Raw genomic sequence first — 26,791 nt, 5'->3', positions numbered from 1 at the left:
GTAAAACAATTTAAAAATTCTTTCCCAGTGAGCCTATTTTAAACATAATATCTTCAGAAATGTATTTTGAATTCCAAGCAGAAAGTATTTCATATGCTAAGTGAAGAGAAACACTAAATTTCAACTGTGGGTTTCATTTTTTCAGCAATTCACCACAGTAGCAACATTTGATAGTCTTACATATACAAATTTTCTATTTGGATTTAAATAGTTCTAATTACTCCATGAAAATAATTGCTAAAGAAACAAATAATTGCTACACTGTTTCCTTGCACTATACAGAAAATCTTGAGTAAAACTGTGATGGAAGAAATTGCCTTGCTAATGGCAAATGGTATTAATAAGGAATACACATTCTTAATGAGAAACTCATTGGAGGTGATGGAGAGAGCATGTGCTGTCCCTTTACATGGGGGAAAACTGACAGTCTCAGAATTTCGTTCATGTCATTCCGTAGTTTTAGATTTAAACTACATTTAGAAATACTTAGAGTGAAGCATATTTAGAATATATTGTTTAGATAAAGTTGCCTTTTTTCCTCCATTTAACATAAAGACAGTCCATGATAACCAGATAGGAAAGAGAGATAAAATCTCAGTGAAGTGAGTCTCATGTTGTGCTGATTTTGGTTGGGGTAGAGTTAATTCTCTCCATAGTAGCTGTATGGGGTTGTGCTTTGGATTTGTGCTGGAAATAGCTGATAAAGCACTGATGTTTCCATTACTCTTGAGCAGGGCTTACACAGAGTCAAGGCCTTTTCTGCTCCTCACCCCACCAGCAAAGAGGCTGGAGGTACATAAGGAGCTGGGAGGGGACACAGCCAGGACAGCTGACCTGAGCACTGGCGCCTCCTTTCTGCCATGCAGATCCAGACATGATCATGAGCTCCTGGGCCTGGTGCCACAGGGAGGCCAATATGTATTTGGTAAACTGAGATGAGAGAAAATTGTATACTTAAGGCTTGCCCTCCATTCTCACCATGGATTCATGGGAATTCAGTAGTTAGGAAAACCAGAAAATTGTCATGTCCACTGCCAATAACTCATTCAGAAAGGACATATGCTTCCTTGAAAAATGTATTTTAAAATACTGTCTGGCATAGTTTACTTTTTTCCCAGTCATTTACCTGCAAGATAAATATTCATGATTTCATTGTATGTTATTGATGATGTAATTTGTTGATACAGGCTACATTATCAGTCTTGGGAAACTTCCATTAGGAAAAGAAAGAATAAATAGATCAAATCACGATTAGGTAGAAAATGTTGCTGGTTTAAGACCATTCTTGTCAGTTTAATGTCATTCTTTTGAGACCTTCACAAATCAAAACATTGATACCACGCTCTTAATAGTCAGAATACCTTTTCTGACCGGCATGTGTACTTTTGCTCTTCTGACATCTCTTATTCTTTTAATTCTCATGAATCACATTTGTCAAAATCATGTTTGTCAGAAACTCCTCACAAGCCTTTTGGTGTGGTGTATGTCCAAGGCCATGTATTTCCTGGAAATGTTGGGGCAGTTACGATGGTGAGAGCTGAGACAGGCGGCTGCACTCTGCTCCTTCCGGCTGTCTCAGGAGCGTCACAGAGAACTATTCAGTGGAGCGTGTTGCCTCTGCAGATCTCAGCCTTCAGACTAAAGTTTACAACATGCTGAGGAGTATTTCTAACAGCTGTAACTTTTGTTCTCTGACACCCAACAGATGTCAGCAGATTTTAATGCTTTGCTGTCAAAGAACCATCAATCTCACTATGCCATGCTTAAAAATGTGCTTTCTTTATCCAGAGTAAAGAGACTGGTTTTTTAATGAAGTTTCCCATATTCAAATGCGTTCTTTTAAATTCTGGCAGTTTTACCAAGTAGTCCAGATAACTTTGCAAAGCAAGACATTCCCTTACTTGCTTGCTATCAAGTTGCTTGATCTTGTCACATGCTGCATATTTTCACAGCAAAAAGCATTTGTCACAGTCAAGGCATTAAATAAATGCTGGCTGAGAGTCTGATCTCTTCTGGAGTCTGCACCAAACAAGTCTCCTCTGGCACTGTTGATGCCTGGGCACACTTGAAGACCTATATGTGTCCCAGCCTTGAATGTATCTAATCATTCGTAATCACAGAATCATAGAATATGCTGAGTTGGAAGGAACCCATTAGGATCATTGAGTCCAACTCCAGGCCCTGCACAGGACACCCCAAGAATCACACCATGTGCCTGAAAGCATTGTCCAAATGCTTCATGAGGTCAGACAGGCTTGGTGCTGTGACCACTTCCCTGGTGTGTACACCTCTGTCATGCATGTTGATTGATGAACGCACTTGTTGTGGTTTAACCCCAGCCAGCAACTCAGCCCCACACAGCTGCTCACTCACTCCCCCAGTGAGGTGGGGGATGGAACAAGAAGAGTTAAAATGAGAAAACTCGTGGGTTCAGGTAAGGATGGTTTAACAGGTGAAGCAAAATCCACATGCTCAAGGAAAGCAAAACAAGGAATTCATTCACCACATCCCATGGGCAGTCAGATTTCAGCTACCCCCTGCAAAGCAGAACTCCATCACACATAGCTGTGACTTGAAAAGACAAATGCCATCTCTCCAAACATGTTCCCCTCTTCCTCCTTCATCAGCTTTACGAACTGAGCACGATGCTATGTGGTGTGGGATGTCCCTTGGGTCAGTTGGGGTCAGCTGTCCTGCCTGTGTCCCCTCCCAGCTCCTTGTGCACCCCCAGCTCCTCACTGGTGGGGTGAGGAGCAGAAAAGACCTTGACTCTGTATAAGCCCTGCTCAGGAATAATGAAACATCCCTGTATTACCACACTGTTTCCAGCACAAATCCAAAACACAGCCCCATGCAGCTACTATGAAGAAAATTAACTGAATCTCAGCCAAAACCAGCATGGTATTGCATAACACTCAAGAGTCTCAGGAATAGCTTAGAATATTTTATAGTGTATAGATCTGTAATCTTGTTGAGAAAATGTCCAAGCCTTCCTTTTTCACAAGCCTATGCTGAATTATAGGGTGGTCCCTCAGATCTGCTGATCTAGACCCTAAATTAAGTGCTTGTTTTACTGTTCTGGGATAGCCTTTCTACAGTGTACATTATCTGGGGTTACTGTGTTTTTCCTTGGGAGCTTTAGCAGCATTTCAGCCCCAAGGTGCTTCCCCTAGTTTCCGTAGAGATGTTGAAACATCTCTGCTTCCTCCCTCTAGGGGTCTTGTCTGCAAATTTTAGCAGATGGCACCTCACCTCCTCCTCTGTTCCTCCTGTGGGTTGAACACCACCAACATCATACGGATAAATATATTCCTCTGCTTCAGTCCCAGTTTGACATGGGCAAGTCAAAGCCCAGAGTGGGCTCCACACGAGGCACAGGGTGTCTGCTCAAGCAGCAGCAGTGCCTGGACTGCAGCTGCCAGCCCAGACAGGCAGGAAGCCTTGCCCTGCCACAGCCTGTTGGGACAGTGTGCAGGAGGGGCACAGCACAGTCTGTACCTACTTGGCATAAAACAGTACTACCATGTACTATATATTTCACAGTAATCTGGGAGCTGAAAAGCTAAACAGTTTCACAACAAGCTTGGCAACTGTCTAAACCTACACATCAAAACCTGATGGGAGCTTAAGATTTTCATATTAAAATGTTGCCAAAATCAACATGTTTTAGTGCAAAAAGCTGCAGTACGGCTGTACATAGGATTTTCTCTCTGACAACACGACTCTGACTGTAGGCACAGCCCAAAACAGAGCTTGTGGTAAGGACACAGTTGGCCCTTTTGGCTGCCAGCTCATGCTTCTGGCTCAATTCAATTTATCATCAACCCAAGTCAAATTTAGAACTCTTGGCTGTCTAAGTGGGCAGTTTAGTCAGAAAAGCTCTCTGTAAGTCAACTGGTGTTTCTAGGATCACTTCTGGTGTCAATAAGCACAAGGAAAGTGGTGGTTCCTCTCCTGCAGAGTGCCGCATGTGAGCCATCAGCAGAGCCAGGACATTGTCCCTGGCAGTGACCAGAGCTGGTGCCACACAGGCAGGGCAGCAGGTGCTGACTGGTGCAGGCTGGTGCTTAGGCTGGCTGTGGCATCTATGCAACACCTGGACCAAGAAATGGGACCTTCTCATTTCAAGGCTGTTTCATGGAGAAGGTGCTGTATCAGTTCAGTCACCAGGCCCTGCTACAGACCAGACTTGAGTTATGATCTGAAATCAAAGGCAACAAGATTACAGAGGATGGTATTCAAGGTTTTCCTTTATTGCTTCTGTCTCTTGCCTCTCTCAGGGACTCGTCTAGGAAAAGGTTATTCATGTAAGAAAGCATAAGTTTTTCAGGGTGCCTCTTTGGAAATGTTTTGGCAATATTTTGATACACTTGCAAATTAAGTTATGGTGAGTTTTTGCCCATTCCTTTCTCTTAGACAAATATTTTGGAAATCTGAGGCTTTTACAGATTCAGCTGTTCCAAGGGAGACAGCCAAGATGATGGGTCACATTTTGCTCTTTAGTGCAGATCTACTTGTTTTCCTGGTACAGAAGAGGGACTTCAGGCAACAGCCATGACTTCAGGGAAATTGGGGCAAATATTTTGGGGGAGGTTCCAAGATACTGTCTTCTTGGTACCTGACCCAGAAAATATCATTTTAAGAAAAAAGGTTAAACTCAGAAAAGAATTTCTGTGGTCTGAGCTGTACCACAGGCTGCTGCCTGTACCTGAGCACAGAGTCTAACTCTCTGCACATAAACCTCTGTGCTTTGGGTTACTACTGAAAAATGTCCCTGGAAGAGGAGATGATGGGTGTCCCGTGCTGCCATGAAGTTTCTGTATACTGGAAGGATTTTCCTTTAATATGATTACTTATTTGAGGTGTGAAGGTCACCAGTAACTCTCACCAATTTGATGGGAGTTGTAAGTATTCGGTCCATAAAATATGGAGAATGCTGTGTAGAGGTGGATAAACACACATAATCTCATAAATACAATAGAAAGCTTCAGTGCATTTTCCCCCTAGTCTGACACACACATCAAAGCCATTACACATATTTTTCAGCAGCATTTCGTTTTTTATAAGGCAATCACATTACTGGGAAATTAAAATTAGCCACAAAGAGACAGATCCTGCAAATTCTTTGCAGTGGAGGGAGAGAAAATGGATGGAGTTTTATCAGGATATGAAAATCAGGCCAGTTTTATTGCCACATCAGGTGTTATTTGTTGCAATGGGCTTGTTTTAACTCTAGCACTCACTTAAAGAAAAGCCTTCAGTACTCAGTTAAAGAAAAGCTCCAAACCAGCCATCCATCCTGAATGGACAAATTGGCTTCCTGATGCAAAGCCATTCACAGAGTGTGCAGCAGAGTTTGCTCAGTAGCTCACTTTGTGCTGCAGAATGAATGGGAAGGTTTTGCCAAGAAGTTCACCAGTCTTTTGCCATTACAGGCAGAGGTACTGATAGGAATGTAGCTGTATCCATGAATCTCCATCCTGCCTTCTTTCCTGAGGTGGCTGTGGAGACAGAACACCAAGATGCTGCTTTGTGTGTGTGTGAGAGTGTGTGTGTGTGTAGTTGCAAAATGACAAAGACTGTACCTGATTGTGCCTGTTTACTGACCCCATTTTCTTCTTTCCAGCTGAACAGTGAGCATTGTTAATTCTCCCGGTGGGAATTCCAAGCACAGAAAATTCTCAAAATTTTGTGCATGCAGGCTCAAACACAGAAATTAATACAGGGTTCAGCCTGACACCTTGGAAAAGGCTTCTTAAATCCAGAAGGATTTAAAGACCATGAGCAAGAATGTGGGTTTGTAGTTTAGATAGAAGGACATTAAGCTAAGTAGTGGAAAGTTTTAAGGTTTAAAGTTAAGCTATAGAAGTAGTTATAAAGAAGTAGTTATAAAGGTAATAAGAAATTTTAAAGTATAGCAAATAGTTTTGTGTGTCATTATACGATTGGTTAAGAAAATCCTCACTGTGGCAAAGATATATAAGACAAAATAATTAACCATTGGTGTGAAACATTATTTTGTGGCAATAGATTATTGACTATTAATCTTTAAGAGCCCTTGTAACCTGTGGTCTTGTGACCACTGACCATGGACATCTAGCGAACATGGTGAAGACATTCGTACTCCTTCATGAGGCTGTAGAAGAAGAAGAATGAATCAGGCTTTAAGACGTCTCCCAGTGGTCCTGTCTCTCTCAAAAATCCCAATACTCCCCACTTTTCCTTTGGTAAAACATGTAGGATAACCTTAAATACTAAACCTGACCCCATTTTTTTACCAGGCTTGAAACTAGCCCACCCATAAAATGATTGCTTCTACAGTCAGGTTTGATTATTATCAATCAGATGCTAATAAAAAAATTACGTGTTATATAAGCAGACTGCTACCACCCTCAGCCTCAAAAATTACTATTTGAAAGATATTTTTGCATAGAGTTATAATACTTCTGTTAATAGATTTTCACTCTGCCTCCTCTACACTTCACAGTGTACAGATAACAGTGGAGTTATATATAGTGATGGAGTCTGGCAGCAGGAAGGAAGTATTTCCCTAGGAGTCTGTTACTGGTGTGTGTTAGGTAAGAGCTGCAGATGTAATCCTGGCCCATCAGCATTTCTCAGTGGCCTGGGAATACCATGACAGTGTGTACCTTTATCTGCTTGCATTGCTTAAGACAAATGGTGTCTGGACAACACTTGAATGGGAGAGAAGTCATCATTTTTCATGGGTGGGAGCACTGCAATCAAGGCAAGAGGCACAAATTGTTGCTAATTCTGCTCTTTTTTATAGGATCATGGCTATATAAATATTGAGCAGACAGTAAATTGCTATGAGCTTTTAGAAGCAAGGGAGCTTTTACATGGTTTTACAAATTGTCTATCAGAGTGGAAGTATCAGCTTGGCAGGAAGCTATACAGGATGAAGTCTTTATATTATAGCACAACAACAGTGGACTAGGGAGAAAGATTGGCAAGAGCAGAGCCTCATGCTAATTCAGGGCTCTTGTTCCTCCAGGCCAGCATGTGGTAGAAGGAGATGTAGGAGTGAAATCCCACCGAGGACAAATAAGAAAACAGAAGATGAAAGTTGGAGTGAAGTGGTGATACAGAGGTCAGACAGGTCATTTCCATGAGAGCCATTGGGGGTTGTGAAGAGACTGTTCCCATCAAACTGATATCGTCTGTTCTCACATTACATTGCATTTCAGCCACCCTGAATCCAAACTGTTTGAACAGAATAACTCAGCCTGGTTTCTCTAGGTAAACCATGAGGAGAAGTCCTAGTCAGTGGTTCAAGCATCAGATCTGGAATTGAGACTTGCTGCTTCACTTCCACACCTCCCTACCCCTGCCCTTGCTTGTGCTGTACTCCACTGAGAAGGTGAAGTGGGACAAGTCACAGCTATTGCTGCAAGAGCTGCTCTAGGCTAGGGCTCAGCTAAGTGAGCATGTGGATATGAATTCTTCATCTATTTCCTTTATGCCTTGTGCCATTCAGGACTCAAAACTCAATGTGCAGAACAAGCAGACCAACATGGCTGAAGCCAGAAGAGCATCATCCTGAGGCCCTGCTCAGGGCAAAGGGCTCCCCTACATGTGTGTGTTCCATCTGCAGAAGAGAAAGTGCATTTACAAAGCATTTTGATTCATCCTAATAATGAAGTTATAAATAAAGCAGTGTGAAGCATCAACCTTTTCATTTGTGCTTGATTAGGGCATATTCAGCTTCTATTTTGGAATGGCAGCAAAGCGTTAGTATTAAATAGTCCAGGTCTCCTGTTGAAGCTCTGGAACTGAGGACTGGGGATACTGGGGTACCACACAAGTCTGGCTCTGACTCCATGATGGGAAGAAATACCTGTAGCGTGGGCCCCAAACATAACGTTTCCTCTCCTGCCACAGATTTTTGTGGCCCTGGCCAGTTGCTTGATGCCCATGCCTGGATGAGGATAAATGCCCATGCCTGTCCTTGTTACCTGATGCTGAGCCCAGCTGCTGAGGGGTGGCTCATGACTTCCAGGCAAACTTCAGATGGTGTAGCCTGACCACATCCAGTTTGTCTGTTGACAATGGTGTCAGCTCCATGTGCTATGTCTGGGGATTATCAGAGACTGTGCTTGCCAGCACTATGAACAATTTAACAATACATAAAATTGAGAACCTTGCCAGGGAATGTTCCTTCGGGTTTCCAGGCTGAGGAACATAGTTACACCACCAGAGGTAAAATTGCAAAGTTGCACACACATGTATATGCATAAATTATGTATAACTTATATAGTTATATATAGTTATATAGTTATGAGATTAAATATGGGAAAAAATTTAGGTGCTTGGATTTATTGCAAAGATATTTAAGCCCTAATGGTCAAAGAAATGTCAGTGGGAATTCAATATATCTGCATATTTTCAGATCTATACCACAGTCCCTGTCCCAGAGGGGTTTTAGTCCCACTAGATACTTCTCCGCTACCAGGAATGAAGGATCAGCGTAAATGATGATGTGCATTTTCCTTTGATCATTTCCCTGCTTGACATTCTCATCCTTTGATAAGGTGCCAGTCACTCCCACTCCCCTCCCCCTGTTCCTTTTTTTGCCAGACCACACAGAGGAAGCTCAGAGGTACTTGCAGTGATTTGAGTGGGCTGATTAGCCTTCACAGCCCTCAGTGCCCCAGGTATGGAGCTGAAGGCCATAAATCTCATTCAAATTGCCATCTTAATGTGGTTTCTTGAGGCTCTTTAGGCTGGGGTTTGGATGAAGCTGCTCACTGTATTCATTCATTTTTCTTACTCTGTTACAGATTTCACCAGCTTACTGATCTATATCTAGGTCAGCTTCATAAAGCATCATTTCTGTTCTAGGGCTTCCTAAAGCATCATTTCTATTCTAGTCTTCAGCTGGGAAGACAGTTGTAAGGGGATGAATGAGAAATGGTGAGACTACATGGATCTCCAAGTGAGTGTTAGTCTTTATCTCTTAGTGCCTTGTAACTGTTTGAAAGACTTGTGAATTGAAGTAAGTCATGTGTAAGAGAATGAAATTGTTAATGGCTTAAACCTTTTAAAATCGTTGAAGGACTTCTGCCCACCATGGCAAGCTGCAAAGAACAGCTGAACATCTGGGAGCACTCAAGCCCACCCCTCCCCAAATATGCCTAATACCTGGAATTTGGATTGTGACGGGAACTTGAGATAAGATAAAGGGGGTGTTATTGTCCAATCATCCCAGGATTCCATCTAGGGAGGAGAATGTATCCACAAGTGATACAGGAAGAGAGACTGGAATGCCAATGGTTCAAATATTCAAGGGGAAGCTGCCATGTGCAGCCATCAGTGCAGAGGGTGAGCACAGCCCTCCTCAGGCTACACTGGTGTTTAATGAAGTAAGGAAAGAGACAAACCCTGTGCGGCAGGGAATTGTCTCTGTCCTTACTCCAGTGAATTCAGCTGTATTAACTCCCCTGCCAGGGAAGTACCAGAACACTCACAGGTAGCCTGGAGGTGTCTGTCTCTGCTGAAGGGCCACTGGTGTAATAGGCAGCTGTATTAAAGTGTCAAAGACTCCCAAAATGTCCTGAAATCCACAACATTACATCACCCAGTTGAAACTCCCTGCTGCAGGGGAGGTATCTGGGCATTCCTATTTGAGCCTGAGTGAATATGAACCAAACAGAGTTTGTATTCTGGAGGTTTCCTCATCACCTGATGAATCCAGTCTGCAACTGTCACTTTGATTAAGACTGTGACCATCCCTTTGACCAACAAACATTGAAATGGCAACAGCTGAGCCTCTTCACAAGGCCTGTGGGTGGTGAGATTTTTCTACTCTTATTCATTCCTTCTCTTTCTTAGATGTTTTCTGAAATTATATTTTATGCTTTTATATTGTCATATTACTGTAGATAACAGCAATCAAAATGGTTACATACCTGTTTTCTGTGCAACCAAACTGTTCTACAAGAAACCCTACATATGTATAATTACAAACACTGATCATTCGGTGTTGTTTCACTCTAACCCACCCCCAGTGAGTTGAACATCGAGGTATACTGATGATATGGGCTAAAAGCATTCAAAATGGGGTGATCGATCCAAGGCTTGCTCTAAGGGGTGACCTGTCCTTTAAAGGTAGCACAGTGGGGGCTTGGCTGCTGCTGGGGAAAGGTAGAAAGGAAAGAAAAGCAGATAGAGTCTAATGGAAAATGTTTTTCTGCTCTATTAATCTTGAAATAAGGAGTTAAAATGGAAGTCTCAGCAGCTGTGAGGTCAGACTTGGCTGCAATACACACAACCTCTGCTATAAGGGCGACAAGGAGGGAGATGGAGTTGGGTGAAGAAGAAGAAGAAAAGGAAGGCAAAGCAGGCAAAGAAGAAAAGATATTTAAAGGCTGAGTTGGAGAAAGAGAGAAGAATTAAATTATCATCAACCCTGATTTACATTTGATGTAGAAGATGTATGGTTTTTACAGACTCTCAGAAGAGAGAAAATCTGCTCAGAAACAGCTTTATCTATTACTTTGCAAAGCAAAGTTCTTTTTCACACTAGAAGGAAAAACCTATAAAATAGCACTTTGCAGAAGTGAACTGAGTTCCCATGATGAGCTAGACTGTCAAACCTGTCCTCACCAGGCTCTTTTTCTGTACCATGGTCCTGTTTCATGTCAGTTTTTGAATCAAGCAGTCAGAGTGTTGACAATTCAGTGAATTGGAAGGGGTGAAAAATTAGAGGTCAGAACAATCTTATTATAGATGAGAAAGGAGGCTTATGTTTTCTCTGGATCCATAATCTGATTTTTCCATTGTAGCATTTTTCCATACATGAAATCTCCAAGCAAAAGAATTTAGTTTAATGACTATATAGTAATTACCCAGATGGTATCTATTAAATTGGAAAGAGATAAATATCTCAGTTAAATAAAAAAAAAAAGCCATTCCTAATAAATTTCAGCAGACATCTGCCAATGAGGCAAATCTTATGCAAGGCAAGTGTTTGAGATGCAGGAATATTGAAAATAGAGGGAAAGTCTACATGCACGCACATAAATAGCAACAGATGTGAACATGTAGGCAACCATCCTTTGGGGTGTTTGCCAATTAAACCATCTCCAAATCTGCCTATATTCCCAGCATGCTGAGAAGGGATTCAGCTTGCACTAAAGATTTCAAAATATCACTTAATCCTGTCAGCCTGTCCTGTTGTCAGGGCTAGTCAGTCTTCACAAAGCCCCTTGGTGTGGGAAAGCTATGTCATGAACCTCAACAAGTAAGAAGGAGACGTGAGCTTTTTCCCCATGTACAACAAATTGTGGTGTGTCTGCTGCAATTGGGTATTTGGGAGTAAGCCTCATTTTTATAATTGTTCAAAAATCCTGGTACAAACCCCAAACAAGTATTCAATTTCCTTTCAACAATGCTAACTTGCCATAGAAAGTCCCAGCAGGTGTTTTGCCACTGTAATTTTTGTGTGTTTTGAACTTTGTCTTTTTCTAACTCCCATTTTAATTTTCTTCTGGAGTTCTCCCTCTGCAAGGCCATTTTCTTGTTCTTGGCTTTGCTGGGATGAGAGACAAGTCAAGTGCAGGGGCCAGCTTTCCCATGCTGTGTCTGGTCTGTCCATCTGCAGCAGCCCCACTGCAGAGGGAATCCCTCTGCCAGGAGCCTGGAGCTTGTGCAGGATCCCTGGGGAGTGCCTCTGCCTTCCTTCCACACATTGCTACCTGCTTGTTCAATTCCCCGAGCTGTAATGCTAGACAGGAAAACAAGCACAGTGTTTGGAGCTAGAGCACTGCTCTCATTTAGGAGCTGTGGAGATATTTTAGGAACTCAGGATGTCTGAGATGGTTTGCCTCTCTAAAATGTGAATGTTCAGGGCCTTGTTGCCTCATTAAATAATAAAGTTACTGTCAAGTGCACTGAAGACCTGGGACGAAAACTTAAGCAACCTCTGATTTTAGTGTGATGGTGGTAGGCTGCTGGCTAATTACATGGCTGTCTTGAAACTGGTAACTCAGCTCCCCGTGGGGACCTACTATGACTCCAGACATGTGGTTTCTTAGTTCTCTGAGAGCAGCAAGTAGATCAGTCAACAGCTTACAAATCAGAGGATAATGCTGCAGCAAGCAGGAGCTGGGACTTCAGGGTGTTGTTCAATAAAAACCAAACCCAGCTAACTTGTTTTCTGTACAGAACGCAGCCTAGTCCTTAATGATTTACTTATTCTGCAGCTACATAGCAGTGTGGGGTTTGGGTTTGCTTCTCAAGAGGAGCTGAGTGCTGCAAGGTCAGATCATGGCACAGAAGCACCTGTAGTGCCGGGGAAGACTACAGGGATGTAGAAGCATTTGAGTCTAAGGACTTCTTTTGGTAGAGTACAGTTTCCTTTCCAAATCTATTTCCAGAAAGCAAAAGCTGTAGGTCAATGCCCTAAAAGCTTCCTGCTGGAGGAGGGAGTTATCTAAACAGAGGCAATGCTCAAAAAGAACTGTGAGGACCAAACCAAAAATTGGTTTCTCTGAGCTCACACAGCAAAGCTGAAAGCTCCCACCTTCAGGTGCCAGTCTGTGCCTCTCCCCCTCTTTCAGGTGTCTTCTCATGCTTCATCTGTCACCCTGGGCAGATGAAAGAAAAATGTTGCTGGTGAGATTTTCTCTCCACTGTTGCTGACAAGCAATCTGTCAGTTCCTTATCTTTAACACTGTGGTATAGAGCCTTGCTCGTCTACGTGTACTGTTAAAGGTCTTGCAGCTGACGTGTCTGCATTCCCTGGACCTCACAGTGGGGACTGATGTTTCCTTTAGACTTGAGGTCAAAAGCCATATAAAAATAAAAACCCTTCATAAGATGATATAAATGAACTTACTCTATAGCTGGCCTGAACCTCCTTAGTATCCACAGCAATCAAGTCAGTAATATTTTATAAGATAATAAGGTTCCAGAATAAAAACTTCTCTGTTCCCACAGCCCTTTTGGAAAATGAAAGCATCCCCTTTTATCCATTAGAGATCCAGTGCTTTGTTCCTGCCCTGTGAGCAGTATCAGCATCTTCCCTACAAGTCAGTCCAGCTGTGAGATCCTGGGTGTTACACTACAGATTTGTCAGCACTAAGCATTGTTTGTGTTCCAGGCTCTGTTGTCTGTTTTAGGTGGCAAAATCTGACCCAAGGATGGAGGAACTTGGGATAAAAGCTAGGTGGAACAGTCTTGTCACAGTAGTATCCTACCTGCCAAAGACTCTTCTCCCAAAGCCTTCTCAGTGTACTGTTGTCTATTGTCATCTTTATCATCAGAATTATTAATAATTTGAACCACTGTACTGCTTTGAATACATGTCTATTCTAGGAAGAGGATCTCCCTGAAGCAGACAGAGTGCACCTGTGTGTAGCAGGAGATGGTCCATGCAATACAGAGCTCAGAACATAAATATATGAGATCAGAGGCTGGGAGAAAGCAGGTGGCAGATTCTCCACTCAAGGCTCCTCTCCCTATATTAAGCTCTACTCTACTTATGAAACCCAGAAAGATTTTTGGCGACCATATGCTTTTAGTAGGAAAGCTCAATTGTTCTTAAATCCTTACAGGATGTTATCTGCCCCTGCTGCTTAGCTAGTGGGAGTGTATCTATCCATCTCCAGTTATCTAACAGTCAGCCATCTCCTCTAAACTAGTTTTCCATGGTCCCAGTATAACTTTGAGAAAGAGATAGGAACATATTGACTCTGCATTCCTTGGCTGCTCTCTTCAAAGAGTAGTGAGTGCTTCCACCACCAGCTAACAGAAGGTGCTTAACTAGGTCTCTTGGACTAGAACTTGACATCCATGTGATCAGATTAATTGAGATTATAAACAAGCTTGTAGAACAAGTAACAGAGGAAAATGCTGAGATGCTGCTGAACAAATAATTGCTGAGAATTTTCAGGTACTCTGGCTGTATCATTTTAGGTTGGCATTAGATGAGTGAATTGCACCTCAACTACATGCTATGGAAAAAGGAGCGTTTCTTCCCATGTCTTTATGGAGGTTGCAGATCTCACCCAGCACCAGATATAACTGGAGCTTTGGACCTCTTCCCCAGGACAAAGCCTGAAGGTTTAAGCTGTCTAAAGCCCCACTGATGAGTGGTGAGTGGTGGTGGCGAGAGACAACATTAAAAGCCTCCAAGAAAAAAGATGAGAAAAACTGCAAAAAAGGGCAAGAGCAAATATTAAAATGACCTCAACCCTTTAATCCCCATCCCATTTTAATCTATGACTGCACTCTATTAGCATGAAATTACCAATTACATTTATTTTGTTAAGGCTTTTCTGAGTAGACTGACCCCTAGTTTAATGCAGTTATTAGGTATATTTCTGTTCTACACAGAGGTGAACAGATGGGTTTTTTGTGTGTGACTGTGTAAGAAAACCCATTTCTGCAAATGGGATGCCAGGCAAGTTAGTGGAACAAACTTCTACTTCTGTAATAAGTTAATTGTGCAGCAAAATTAACAAAAAGTTAATTGTGTCAGGTTGGTTTCCACTCAGCTCAGGTAAATTAATTAACTGTCCAGTGTGTTACTGGAGAACTGAAGGCTATGCTTATGTTTCTGGATGTGCATGACATCAGAACACACACTGCAAGTGGAACCAGGAGCCTTTTCCACCTTGCTGATATCAACAGGAGCTGGTTTGATCGAGCCCATGGTAACCCCTGTCATAGCTCAGTCTGGCTTGGATGGCAGTGAATCAATGATGAATACTTAAAAAAGGTAGCTGTGAAATCCCATTAGAAAGAAAAAATATTTGAGGCTAGGAAAAGCTGTTAATGTCCATCTCAACCTTCAGTAAGGTAGAGGGAAAGATTTTCAGTAGGTTCAGATGCATTGCATTGTATCTGATTGTACTGGTAAAACAATAAAATACTATTTTATTGTTGATTGCTAATAAAATATATTTATATAAAAACATTTTATCTCATTAACTAGAATTAGAAATATATATATATCTATGTGTTTAAAATGAATATATGCTGCTGAATATGAGCAAAGCTATTATGATTACTCTCATTTGGCTGCACACATCTTTGATGGAGAGTCTGTCTAAGCTTTTGGAAAGAAACAGGGACTTCAAGGGCTCATCTGACTAATTTTAGGCATTTGTGTTATAATGAGATGGCCAAAATCCTGAAAGCCTCTATACCTCTGTGCTGATTGAAATGAAGAGGTAATGATTAACACAAAGGTAAAAGTCTGCATTGAAGGTATCCATATTTCCTAAATAAATCTGACTGGATTTTTACTGGAAAAATTTAGTATTAAAATGAAAAAAAAAAAAAAAAAGAAGGCATTCCTTAGAAATTACCAACTGATGGCGTAATAGAAGAGCAAAAACCCAGTTCATGAAAACTGTCCTGGAAGAGTTTGTAAATTGGCCAGATCATTAAGGTGAAATTCCCAGGCTCATTTGTCATGTACCAGAAATTACAATGGGAAAAAACTCAACTTTGAGTGCTCTGTGCTCCTGGGATTTTACTAAACAAGGCCATGCAACTGCCAAGTGAAGACTGACATAGAAGCTGCATTTGAACTACACTTCATAGGGATTAACATTTTATTGAGTTAATCAGAATCAATATAAATTTAGGCTGCTTTTTTTTTCACATGTGGAAGAGATGGTGAACCGAGTGAAAGCAATAGAGGCTGTGAATAATCATAAATATAGATTACTTGTCTTCGTTATTGTAAATAAGATTATTTCTGCCAAAATCAGTTCTCTGTTTTAACTTGAATATTCAGCCAGGCCTATTATTATACTGCAGAAATTATGTGGTTTAAAACTTTTAGTTTGTTTGATGCTTCTCTTAAAGGGTAGGAAAATTCAGTGAGAGATTGGCATGAACCACAAGCAGAACAGTTTTTCCTCTCACTCAAGATAGCCATGTATCACCAGTGTTCCCAAATCAGTTTACTAATCTTCAGTGTGCAAAGGTATTTTAAAAAAGGGTTGAAGAGGAAAAAGAGAAATAAAAATTGAATAGTTGGTGAGATGCTGAAATGTAACATTTGCAAGCTACTGCTTAGAACATTTCACACACAGCATGCATTTTGAGAAAATAGAGCTTTTTCCAGTGCTACTTTCTCAGACAAAGCGAATGACCTCTTTGTGAAGCAAAGGTTTCAGTTTCATCTGCAGTGTTGAGCTTTTGTTCTCCCTTACACTGGGGCTTCAGGAGCTCATGGGGCTCATTACACAGGAAGTCAGGAATATCTTCTGTCCTGCTATGAGTCAAGTGTGCTGACCACAGGGGAGCTGGTGTGCTGACATCTGCAAAGAGATGCTCAAACCTGACATGATTTCTCCTACAGGCACTGGGTATAAACTTACATGAGTCTTCTCATCGATGGGAGCCCCAAGAGGTGTCCCATGGACCTCAGAGCAAGGGGAGGAGGAGACACGGCTTGCCCTGGACTCTGCTGCTCAGTGTGGAGCTGCCTCTCGAGGACATGGGCCCCTTTCACCCTGCTGTGCCCTGGCCTTTCCTCACCCTGGGCTGGGAGTGGTGTGTGGGCAGCATCCCTGCAGGAACACCTTATTGATCCATTCCAGCCAGAGTCATATCCCTGCTCTGCAGATCATGGATGCTTTTCCTCATCTCCTTCTGCTGCACAGGGAGGGTAATGATGCCAAGTAACTTGTAAAACTTCATTTTGGCCTCTTTCTGTTTTCATAAAAAGCCAAGTGTGTCTGACCAATTTCTCTGTTTATGGGCAGGATATGAAAAAAAAAATAATAAATCAGGGACATGTATTGTGTTTGTTCCAGAAGCTGTGCAGCTCACATTGCAAAATAAACCAGCAAGCACCAGCACACGGAGCTACATATGGCAAAGGTCCATAGCCCCACACAGTAAAGTCTGTGTGATATAATGATGCCAAGTCCTATAGCTCCCTCTGGAAGCTTTGGGTATGTCTTTCTGGGCACCCAGGAGTGCACCTCATGTGCTTCTCCTTTGTGCCGCCTTCTTACTGCTGATGATGAATTACTGTCTGACATAGAGAAATAACTGGGCCAAAGTACACTCAGGCAGGAGGGAAAAAAGGAAAATGTGTGTTATATCTCTGTACATTTTATAGCTGCTACAAGCTTTGAAGTGAAGTATTTTCAGGCGTGCAAACCCTAGTAATAATTGTGACATGAGTGGTATTTACCATGTACATGTTCTCCTCAAGGGAGATAATGTGAAGTCATCACTGCCATCCAGACTGGCATTTTTGGAAAAGGGCACCCTCTGTCACAGAAAATCCCTTGTGCCTTATGTGCCCCCTCCCTTGTGCTGGTGGCAGCAGCTCAGCTATGTACCAAAGGTTAGCTGCTGAGTCACTGGAACCAAAGCATCCAAACAGTGACTTACTTGAAAGCTACTTGTTAGGAATGGTGATTGACTGATTTGAGGTCTCTTTCATATGAATTTGAGAGCAATTTGATTACCCTTCTTTCCTGAAAGATTTTTTTCCATTTCATACTTCTCCAGGAACAGGAGCAGCAGAGCAGCCATACAATGCTGGATGCTCATCTTGGCAATTTCCAAAGTGCTGTAAGCAGAGTGCCAGGAATCTTGTTTCTAAACAACCACTCAAGGTCTTCTGCCTCTGTTAAAGCTTCCAGCCCCCTTACTCTGAAAGCTGGAAACCTTTTCCTATGCATAAATACATGAAACCTCCCTGTCCAAACTTGGGCTTTTTAACATATCTGAGGAAGCTGCCCTAGCGCTTCCTTGGACTGAATCTGCTTTTCCTTGCTCTTGCTTCACAGACCTTCAGTTACCAAGTCAGTCATCCTGTCTGCTGTTAAAAGTTGAAATTCATCCCCTATTTGTTATTTTGGCAGCATCCTCATTAGGCTATGTCCTTTCTGACATGGCTTTCAGCTGGGAGAGAATCAGCTTTATGTGAGCTGAGAACTGCCTGGAGAAACTCAGTGTGAGCTCTCGCAGTATTCACACACAGTGGATAAGCATGGTTGATAAGCATGCCTTGGTAACTCACAAGTGACTGAGTTATTTAGTAGAAGAAGCAGAAACAGAACTGCAACTTCCTAATTAGCACAACTTGACACAACTTAGCAGAGACCAAAATTCCGCTTATTGGTTTACCCAAGCCCAGATGTGCTGTACAGTGAAAGGTAATTTTTAGGGTGTGATTGTTTACAGGATGTGACAACAGTCTCTCTAAGGTCTTGGGATTCAGACTCCTTTTTTCATTTCGTGTCTGTCTGGTTCCTAGCACACTTGTTTTGTTTTATCAAAGAGATTCCAGTGATAACAATGGCATCATAATTCATGACAGCCCCTGCATTTTCTGACCTGTATTTCTCTTGCAGATTAAATATCTAGCCATACAAAAAATATATAAATACATAGTCTCATGGAGCAAAGGTGCAGTCTGGGCTATCAGCCTTGGATGGAAGAAGAGAATTATGATCTACTCTTTTGGTTTTCTGAATTACAGTCCCGCTGAGCACAGCTGGGAGTTGCAGTAAATCCAAATATTCAGGACAGAACTGAAGACTTAAATGTGCAGTGTCAAACACTGCCTCACAAGAGAGAAATTTTTCCTGACTTAGTTGCAAGAAATAGTATCCTGACTGTATCTTTTATTTTTTAACTCAGGGAAATGTAAATAGCCTAGGCCAGAGGTGCCATGTACCTGGAGCTACAGAGCAAATGAATGAACTGTAACAAAAGCAGAGAAAGAGGCTATTTCTTGCAGCATCAGATTGCAAGTTACAGACTATAGATTTTGTGTCCAATAGAGTTGAGGAGTGCCTGCAGATATGTTGAGCAGGATCTGACTGATCCTGAATCATCAGAATTCCCCGACATGGGCTCAAGGAATTTCCTGTATATTCAACCAAGAGAAACAGGAATTTCTCCACATTGACTAGAAAGGGATTTATGGATGACCAACATGACTGTACCTGCATTTGGGATTTCATAGCTGCTCATAATAAAGAGTCAAAAACCCCTCAACTTTTCCCTCCAGGCAGTCACTCAGGGGGCTTTCCAAGGAGAGTCCTGGCCAGCTGGTTTGTCAGTACAGATCCTGCTTCACACTTGCCTTGGCTGCATAAACTGTCTTACAGATCAAGAGGTGCTATCCTGATGTGGAAATTCTGTCTGTATTTATTTTACTATTTTGATTGTATTTTCTGATCTTGCTCCATGCATTAAATTAGATTGAATGTGTCTGTTCAGGCTAACAAGAGAGATTACTTGGACTACATGAGGATTTGGGCAGTGAACAATCTTTATAAATAGAGTAAATATGTGCTTCACATGCAAGACACAAGCTCTTAGAGAAAAAAATTAAAAGGGAAATAAAGCAGTTTTGAATCTATTTTCTCCTTCATCCTCATCAAAGTAGCTAGGAACACTAGTTACCACTTATTTATGAATTGAACTTTATTTAATGATTTCGTAATCATCCTTGGAATGAAAGTGGTTAGAAATTAATCCAGGTAGTTTACACTTGAGGAACTGGCAACCCATCTTAAACAAGTTTTCAAACACTGGAATCTTCTAGTGTTATTGGCCACTCAGAAATGACAGAATTATTCTGGAAAGGATCTCTTAAAACAGAATTGAATTTTCTGCATTAACTCAACTGTTGAGTTGCCCGTGGCAGCTTGAGTCAAATGTAATTTGCATCTGAAACTTCAGAGCATCTGACACTTATGTACCACTATGTGGTATTTTGGAGCTGTGAATTGATGTGAGTTTGGTCTCCCTGAACTCAGTGAACTGAGTAAAGGACAGCATGATGGTAACAGATGCCAAGGTCCTTGCTTTGCAGAGGCTGGAGCAGCAACTGAGCATCACGAGGGCCTGAGGAAAGAGCTTTCTGGTGCTTTTAGGTGTGACTGAGAAGGGATTTTCTAATAAGAAAAGTAAATCTGTGCAGTGTCAGCCAGACCTACTATCACTGTTTTTACTCTTTGCAGCTGCTGCCATGGTGGCACAAACCCTACTGCAGCAATGGAGCAATTCTGTCTCTGCCTTACAGAAGAGACAACCTCTTCCAACAGTCATATAAACCTGCTGGCCTTTTGGGAAGGAATGCATTCTTTCAGACAGTAATAGGGGAACCATGGCAGTCCTTACTGCTCTCAGGGAGACACCAGATGTAATATTTAACACTTTTAATGTACAAGTGCAACACTCTTTTTGTTATATAGCTTAGTAATGAGAACCTTTTTTGCCAAAATACCTACAAAAACACTTTCTGCTAGTCTGCCCTGACCTTCCTGTTTCTCCTCTCTGAATATAATGCTCAGAAGCTGGGAGAGCTGTCAGAGGGTGGGGAAAAATAAACAATCAGTGCTTTTCTGTTGTTTGGATTTCTGTGTGATTTATGCACAGGGTTATCTGCTGGAGCTTAAGGGAGCTGCAATTACAGATCTCAGGCCATCAGATTAGTTCTCAAGGGGCCAGAAGCTCCCTTTAGGGGTGGTGACAGATTCAGCTACCAAGCACTGCCTTTCATGGAGCATATGCACTCACTTCAAAAGGCCAAAGGTTTTATTGCAAATGGGATTTTTTTTCTTTTTTAATCTGCTGCAGAGCAAAGGATCAGAAAAGATCAGGACCTGCCCCAGGGAGCATCCATTGCTGGGAGGGGATGAAGGAATTGTGCTGCTGCAGAGCCAGTGGGGCTGGTCCCACCCAAGCACTGGTGGCTGCCCTCACAGGGGGTGTTTGCACAAGTGCAGCACAATCCAGTCTCTCCCCTGCCATGCTCCATGCTGGGCCACCTCCAGCTAGCAGATCTTCAAGGACCTTGAGGACTTCTGCTGCATCCCATGGGGAATAAGCAGTGCCTTACATCTGAGTGTGCTCAGATCTCGTGGGCTTCCCCAGCACCAGTGCAGCCAAGATTTATCCCATATACAGGACAAGACCTCCCTTCTGTGCCTTTGCTGTTTGGGAATTAAGATAGTGCAGCTATGTCTGTGTGACCCCATAGTGTAACTGATTGAAAGGCCAGCAAGAGGCTGATAGAAATTATTATTTATATTAGTGAAATGAACTGAGTTAAACCCAACAGCAGTGATGCTGCAAGCAATAATGGGCAGTATTTTCCTTGAAATTGCATTGAAATTTTACCACTGCTGCTATTGAGTTTAAGAGACCCATTCAAGGAATGGGCTGGCTGGTAAACGTGAGCCACCATGGCCCAAAGCTGGTCTCATCAGTGATGGTGCAGACATCAGTGCAAAATAGGTCTGTGTTTTTAAAGCAAGGAAATGGAGCATTATATTTGAAATAACCAGTTAAAGTAAAAAAAAAAAATCAGTTCATAGTCATTTCTTGTTTATTAGGCAATTAAAGAGAAGTGCTGTTCATTAGGTAATATCATTAAAAGTCAAGGAAATCAAGCAATTTACTGACACCTATGTGTGGTATTAGTTTGTTACTTTCCATTGATTTGTCTCATTTCACATTTCTGGAATGATATTTACCATCCCTTTCCATGAAGTCTATAAATTGTGGTGTGCACAGTGCAAGCTCTATCAGAGAGTCTCTAACACACAAAATATTATCTTAGTTCATTAAACAATCTAACATTGCCCTGAGCAAAGACAGTACCTTATGAGCTTCTCCTTAATGAAGTCAGGATAAGTTTTGTAGTACATATAGAATTTCCATAGGCCAAGGAAGATGAAAAGCTGGCTCTGATTTTGCAATAAAGTACATTATTTTCCTTATAAAGCAGGATAACCTGGGTATTGACTGGACAATGACCATGTCCTATAGAAGTTTTCAAAGAGAAATTTTTTTCATGGAGGGTGACTTGGGAATGCCATCTCAGTCTGTCCTGGTCTAACTATTGATACTTTTGCATTTGAGGTTGAGGCTCCTCAATCTGCTGTTGCAGATTCACTGTCACCATTCAAATGTTGCATCTGAAGGTGACAAAAGCCAAAACGTGTGGACCCAGGGCCATTATGAAAGTTTCCAGCTTCTATAACTGTTTGATGCAGATGAAGTTTACCAACAGGAAGAGAAGCCCCTGTGCTTTTCTCTGTATGTCTGACTTGCCCTGAATTCTCTCAGACATTGTCTCTGGTAGCCCTCAGCCAAAGAAATGCCTTTTCTATTTAAGCATTACTCTGTGATGACTCCAACACATGATACATTTTGTACCTTCTTTAAACTCTTGAAGTACTTTGGATGCACTATTTCTCTCTTTTCTTTTCTTTTTTTTATTTTTCTCTCTTCTTTCCCCCAGTGGGTAGATTGCAGTTGTCCTGCTTGGCAAAGCACAGAATTTAGATGGTTTCTCTTCATTCAGTCTTGTGATGAGTAACTTCTCAGTCCCATTTTCAATATTGACTTGAGTGATTTATATCCTAACATAGCGAAATATTTCTTGCAATGTGGATCTAACTAATTTGATGAAGGATGTACGATAAGTTACTCTAAGGACTAAGTTGTAAACTCAGAAATACCTGGAATCTTTTCTTGTTCTTGCCAAGATTGTGCCCTAAAGAGGTTTATGGTGACTGGCGGTACTGTGGAATAATCTTAACACATTAGGGCTTCTTAGAACTAAAGGAATTGTCTTGAATAATTCAACTTCACAGCATATCTGAGGAAGAGAGTGATGATTTCCCAGTCTCTGAGATGAGGAAAACCTGAGCTGTGCTAGTTTACCTCATACTGAAGTTTCAGAGCCCAAACACAGCTTCAGTTTTGTTTGCTAACCTCTGAGGACACTATGCACTTACAAGTGGAGTCCATTCATTTAACTGGCCATGTGAACAGTTTTGTTGATTTTGTTTTGGTTGGTTGTTGTTTTCATTTTGTCAAATATCAGAAGCATTTTCCTGCATCAAATGTAAAACTCTGGAACTCAGAACCGAACTCTCTCAACTACATTTCCAGAACTGCCTGAAGGAGTTTAGCAGGGAGTTCAGTGGAAACAGAATTGAATTAAAAGAGTTAAGAGTTTAGCTAGAAGGATAGAAGTAATATGTATTGATTAAGAGTATAGGAAAAAGCGATATATAATGATTAAGAATATAGCAAGAAGAGTAGAAGCAATGTAGAAGGGTTAATTATTAGCAGATGGAGCTAGTTAGAGCTAAAACAATATATCATTTACTTGACTTGCATGTATTTGCAGAAGCAGGAGAAGGAGGAAAGGGTATTGTAAAGATGAAGAAACTGTAACTACACCTGGGCCCCAAAACCAGCCAGAATCAGGCTGGGAGCTTGGACTATGGCCAAGAGACCAGAGAGCCTACCAGCAAGTGTGAAAGGACTTTGAACTCATTTTAATATGAACTGGAAGTACGCAGGGTTTAGTAATGCATGTATGTAGGTGTATTAGATAATTGTATTAATATGTAAGATTTTTGTAGATAAAAGAAGGTAAGAGCTCTGTAAATTTTGCACGTGCCTTTGAGAGATTACTCCCATGTGCCCATCATAACAAACATATCACTTTCTAACTTTAATTACAGTCTTTGTCCACATTTCGGAATAACACTGATATTTCAGCTACTGTAGATTTTAATTAATAGCCAAAGTATTTTAAAAAGAGTGGTTTAAATGCAAATGAAGCTCTGCCTCTATACAGCTATGCATCTTAAGATGCTAAACAACTTCTCTGCTCTAGCCATGAAATAGCAATAGAATTGCAGCATTACGTACTTGCCTTGCAGTCCCAAAATGTATGTGGAACTCAAGGAAGAGTGGAGAGAAATATGTATCCTTTCTGAATGCCTCATGAGCCAGAATGAAACTTAACACCTCTGACTACAAAACTATCAGTTGTCATATTGGCCTTTTTTAAGGCAGTGGCTTGCTCAAAGCTTCTGATCCTAACCAGGGATCAGCATGCTGCTATGTGGTGTGTATACACTCATAAACTAACGCGCTTACTTCTCCAATCCTTGAATGGAAACTAATTAGTCTTTATGAAGTGAACATAAACTGGATAGAAATAGAAGTACTGGCTGCTGGGACTTTTAGAAAATGCACTATATTTTACTTTTTATAAGCACTGAGTAAAATATGATTAATCAAAATGTACAACCACATTATGAAGATAAATGTCTGTGCTATTTGTGCACATTAAATATCTCCAAGCACATATTGCAAATACAGTAAAACAGATTTTGTTCTGAAATGTTCCCCAGATAGCTTCTGTAGGTGCTTTGTTCCTATGTCTGATGAACAGACAATAAGAACAATTCTTTAGAATTGCAGTTCTTTAGTAAAGGTCATTATTGATTTACAGAAAATGGATATATTTAGAATTTGAATAAATAAACAGCTAAAAAAATTAATACTCATCAAAACTGAAGCTCTTCCCAGAATAACATTGGCCTTGGCAGGTGTTTCAATTTTAAAAGATCTAGTGATATTTTTAACACAAAATTATGGTATCCATGTCTCAATATGGCTTTTAATTATTTAAGCTAATATTTTTGGTAAATGCAATATGACATCAAACTAGAGTACTTTCCACTGTCTTTAAACTTTTTTTGACATGCAATTTCAAGCCTCCAAGATTTTCAATTACTGCCTTTTTTTAAAAATTACTTTTTTATCTCCAAGATGAGAAGGACACTGTATATTTGTTGATCATGAAAGCCTGGCTTGGGGGCTCATTTCCCTTCCAGGCTAATCCTTTCTGGGGACAGTTAAATCTGTTATATGAACAGTGGCTGTGGTGCTTGGCCAAAATGTGGCTTCATGTACTTTGACAGTGTTGTGTGGTTTGGGGTTGTTCAGTGTTTTTCATCCTTCCACACTGTTCCTGGAAGCCCCTGGATATCGTTTAGCCTGCCAATGACACAAAGTATATGTTTTCTAATAGCACTTAATGTGGAAAACAGAGCAGCTGAATTAGACAAATCAGGGTAATGAGGTGGTAAATAATCCTGTCAAGTGTTGTCTTAATAGGCAGTGGAAGGTAATTACCCCCAAAGGGATCTCCAACTAATCAATTGTTAGTCAGGCAATTCAGCTCACGAGTTGTTCAGAGAACTCCAAATGGTGTCACACCCTCCTATGGGCTAACTCTCTTAGCCAAGGGCCTTCAGGTGATAAAATCCTGTACACATTAATAGGATTGATTTAACCATTGGTTCTGCCCATATGGAAAAGTGCAGATTTAGCCATAAAAGGAGCTGGCTGGAACATCATGTGGAGCCATAAATACAAGGTAGACACAGATTCTGGTTATATTAATCACAGAATAGTTAGGGTTGGAAGGGACCTCTGGAGTTTATCTAGTCAAACCCCTGATCTTCTAGTCCCCTTGTGGAAAGGTACTGCAGTAATGTCAGGTTTTTTGTGTGACTTCAGGCTGATGCTGAGAAATTTTCATAACCTTGGTGTTGCTACATATCTGTCCCACAGAACTGGAGGGACCAAGCCAAACTGATCCTCCAGGGTGACCATGTCCCTCTGGCTAGGGTGCAGGTCTGGTCTACAAGGAGTTTCTCCAAGAAGAGCTGTGAGAATGAAAATTGAGCTTCCCTTCCTCCTAAGTGACTGAAGAAGCAAAAGCTGTTGGAGCCCTGTGTGTGAGTGAGGCAGAGCTGCTGGTCACTGGCCACCCATGTTTGTCATGGTTCCCACATACTCCACTGGTATGTGGGTCTGGTGTGGTTGGGGTGTCTGAGGATGAGCTTAGAGAAACAGCAGGGATGTAACTTCTGAATGTTCTCAACTACTAACAGCACCATTGACCTGGCTGGTCTGTTCTCTTTACAATACAATTGAGAGAACAGCCAGGGCTTGGGCCATCTCATGAAAAAGAGATTTCAGCACACTGAAGTGCTGCCAAGGGATATTAAACCCATTTGCTGGGTGAATCATGCCTCCTACTAGCACCAAGTTGTTTAGGTTGTTTGCCTAAGTTTGCCTTCCTGCAGCCACAGTCCATGTGCCCCACATGTTTGTTAACATTTGAACCCTCCTGCCTAGAAGCTTCAGAGCCTGGAAGTGTTCCAGTCCCTCACAGTGGCTCCTGCTCTTTGCAGGTGGTGGCTACCTCACCTTTGCATGCACTCAGGGACAGAACAGTGTTTAGTGACACAATCACTTTCCAGGAAGACCAGGCAAAGCCATCAGAATTGGCTGGAAGGAGGTGATGCAAACCATCAGAGAGCCAAGACCTCACTGACAAATCACCTTCAGAGGCAAGGTCAGGGGTTCTTGAAACCACTGATTTTCACTGTTTATCAAAGCCTCCAAAAATTCACTTTCTTCCCTCACTGGGATGGCAGATGCCAGTGCCTTGGCACGGACAAAAGGAATTCTGGTGTTGAAACAGCTCCCTAATTTTAAGAGCGTGACCTGGCAGCACAATGGAGAACTGATGATGTAAAACTAGAAGAAAGCAGCCAAAATGTCCTCCTGCATTAGTATTGTGCAATCAGCTTTGTTACATAAAAAAAATAGGCTTTTGTGAGAATGTATTCCAACAAACCCTATTTCAAATGAATAAATCAACTTTCCCTGATGGCAGGTTATGTGCAGTACTGAAGCATTTAATGTAGCTGTGGTGACTGTATCTTCCTGCTATCAAAGAAACAGAAGGATTTGTGAACAACCAATGACTTGGCATCCAGACAAAAAGAGTTTGTAGAAAACTGAGTTGCAAAATTCTTGGACACAAGTTTTGTGTATTTGGGTGTTGCAGTTTGATTCTGAAAAGACCAAAACCAGTACAAGATTGGTTTGCTGAAGGGGCGTAATTTGGCCAGGATTACAGCTTTTTGTCATTTGTTAAAGTTGTGGC

The 26,791-nt window shown here is 41.5% G+C and overlaps 1 protein-coding gene across 6 annotated transcripts in view; it reads left to right on the top strand.

Annotated features, from left to right (window-relative positions):
* Positions 1 to 26,791, top strand: part of TMEM65 (transmembrane protein 65) — a 154,515-nt gene that overhangs the window by 55,579 nt on the left and 72,145 nt on the right. The window contains exon 8 of one of the 6 annotated variants that reach the window (XM_058833755.1): positions 7,499 to 7,663. The exons of 2 other annotated variants lie outside the window; for them this stretch is intronic. In XM_058833755.1, coding sequence (XP_058689738.1) covers positions 7,499 to 7,542 — 44 coding nt within the window. In that variant the 3' untranslated portion in view covers positions 7,543 to 7,663. Of the gene's footprint in view, positions 1 to 7,015; positions 7,120 to 7,498; positions 7,664 to 26,791 lie in introns of those variants that run through there. 3 more of the 6 variants (XM_058833750.1, XM_058833753.1, XM_058833757.1) reach the window with 3 other exon arrangements.

The sequence above is a fragment of the Poecile atricapillus genome, chromosome 2 (assembly GCF_030490865.1).
Source record: "Poecile atricapillus isolate bPoeAtr1 chromosome 2, bPoeAtr1.hap1, whole genome shotgun sequence".
Lineage (NCBI taxonomy): Eukaryota > Metazoa > Chordata > Aves > Passeriformes > Paridae > Poecile > Poecile atricapillus.
This window is presented reverse-complemented; position numbering and strand designations above follow the sequence as displayed.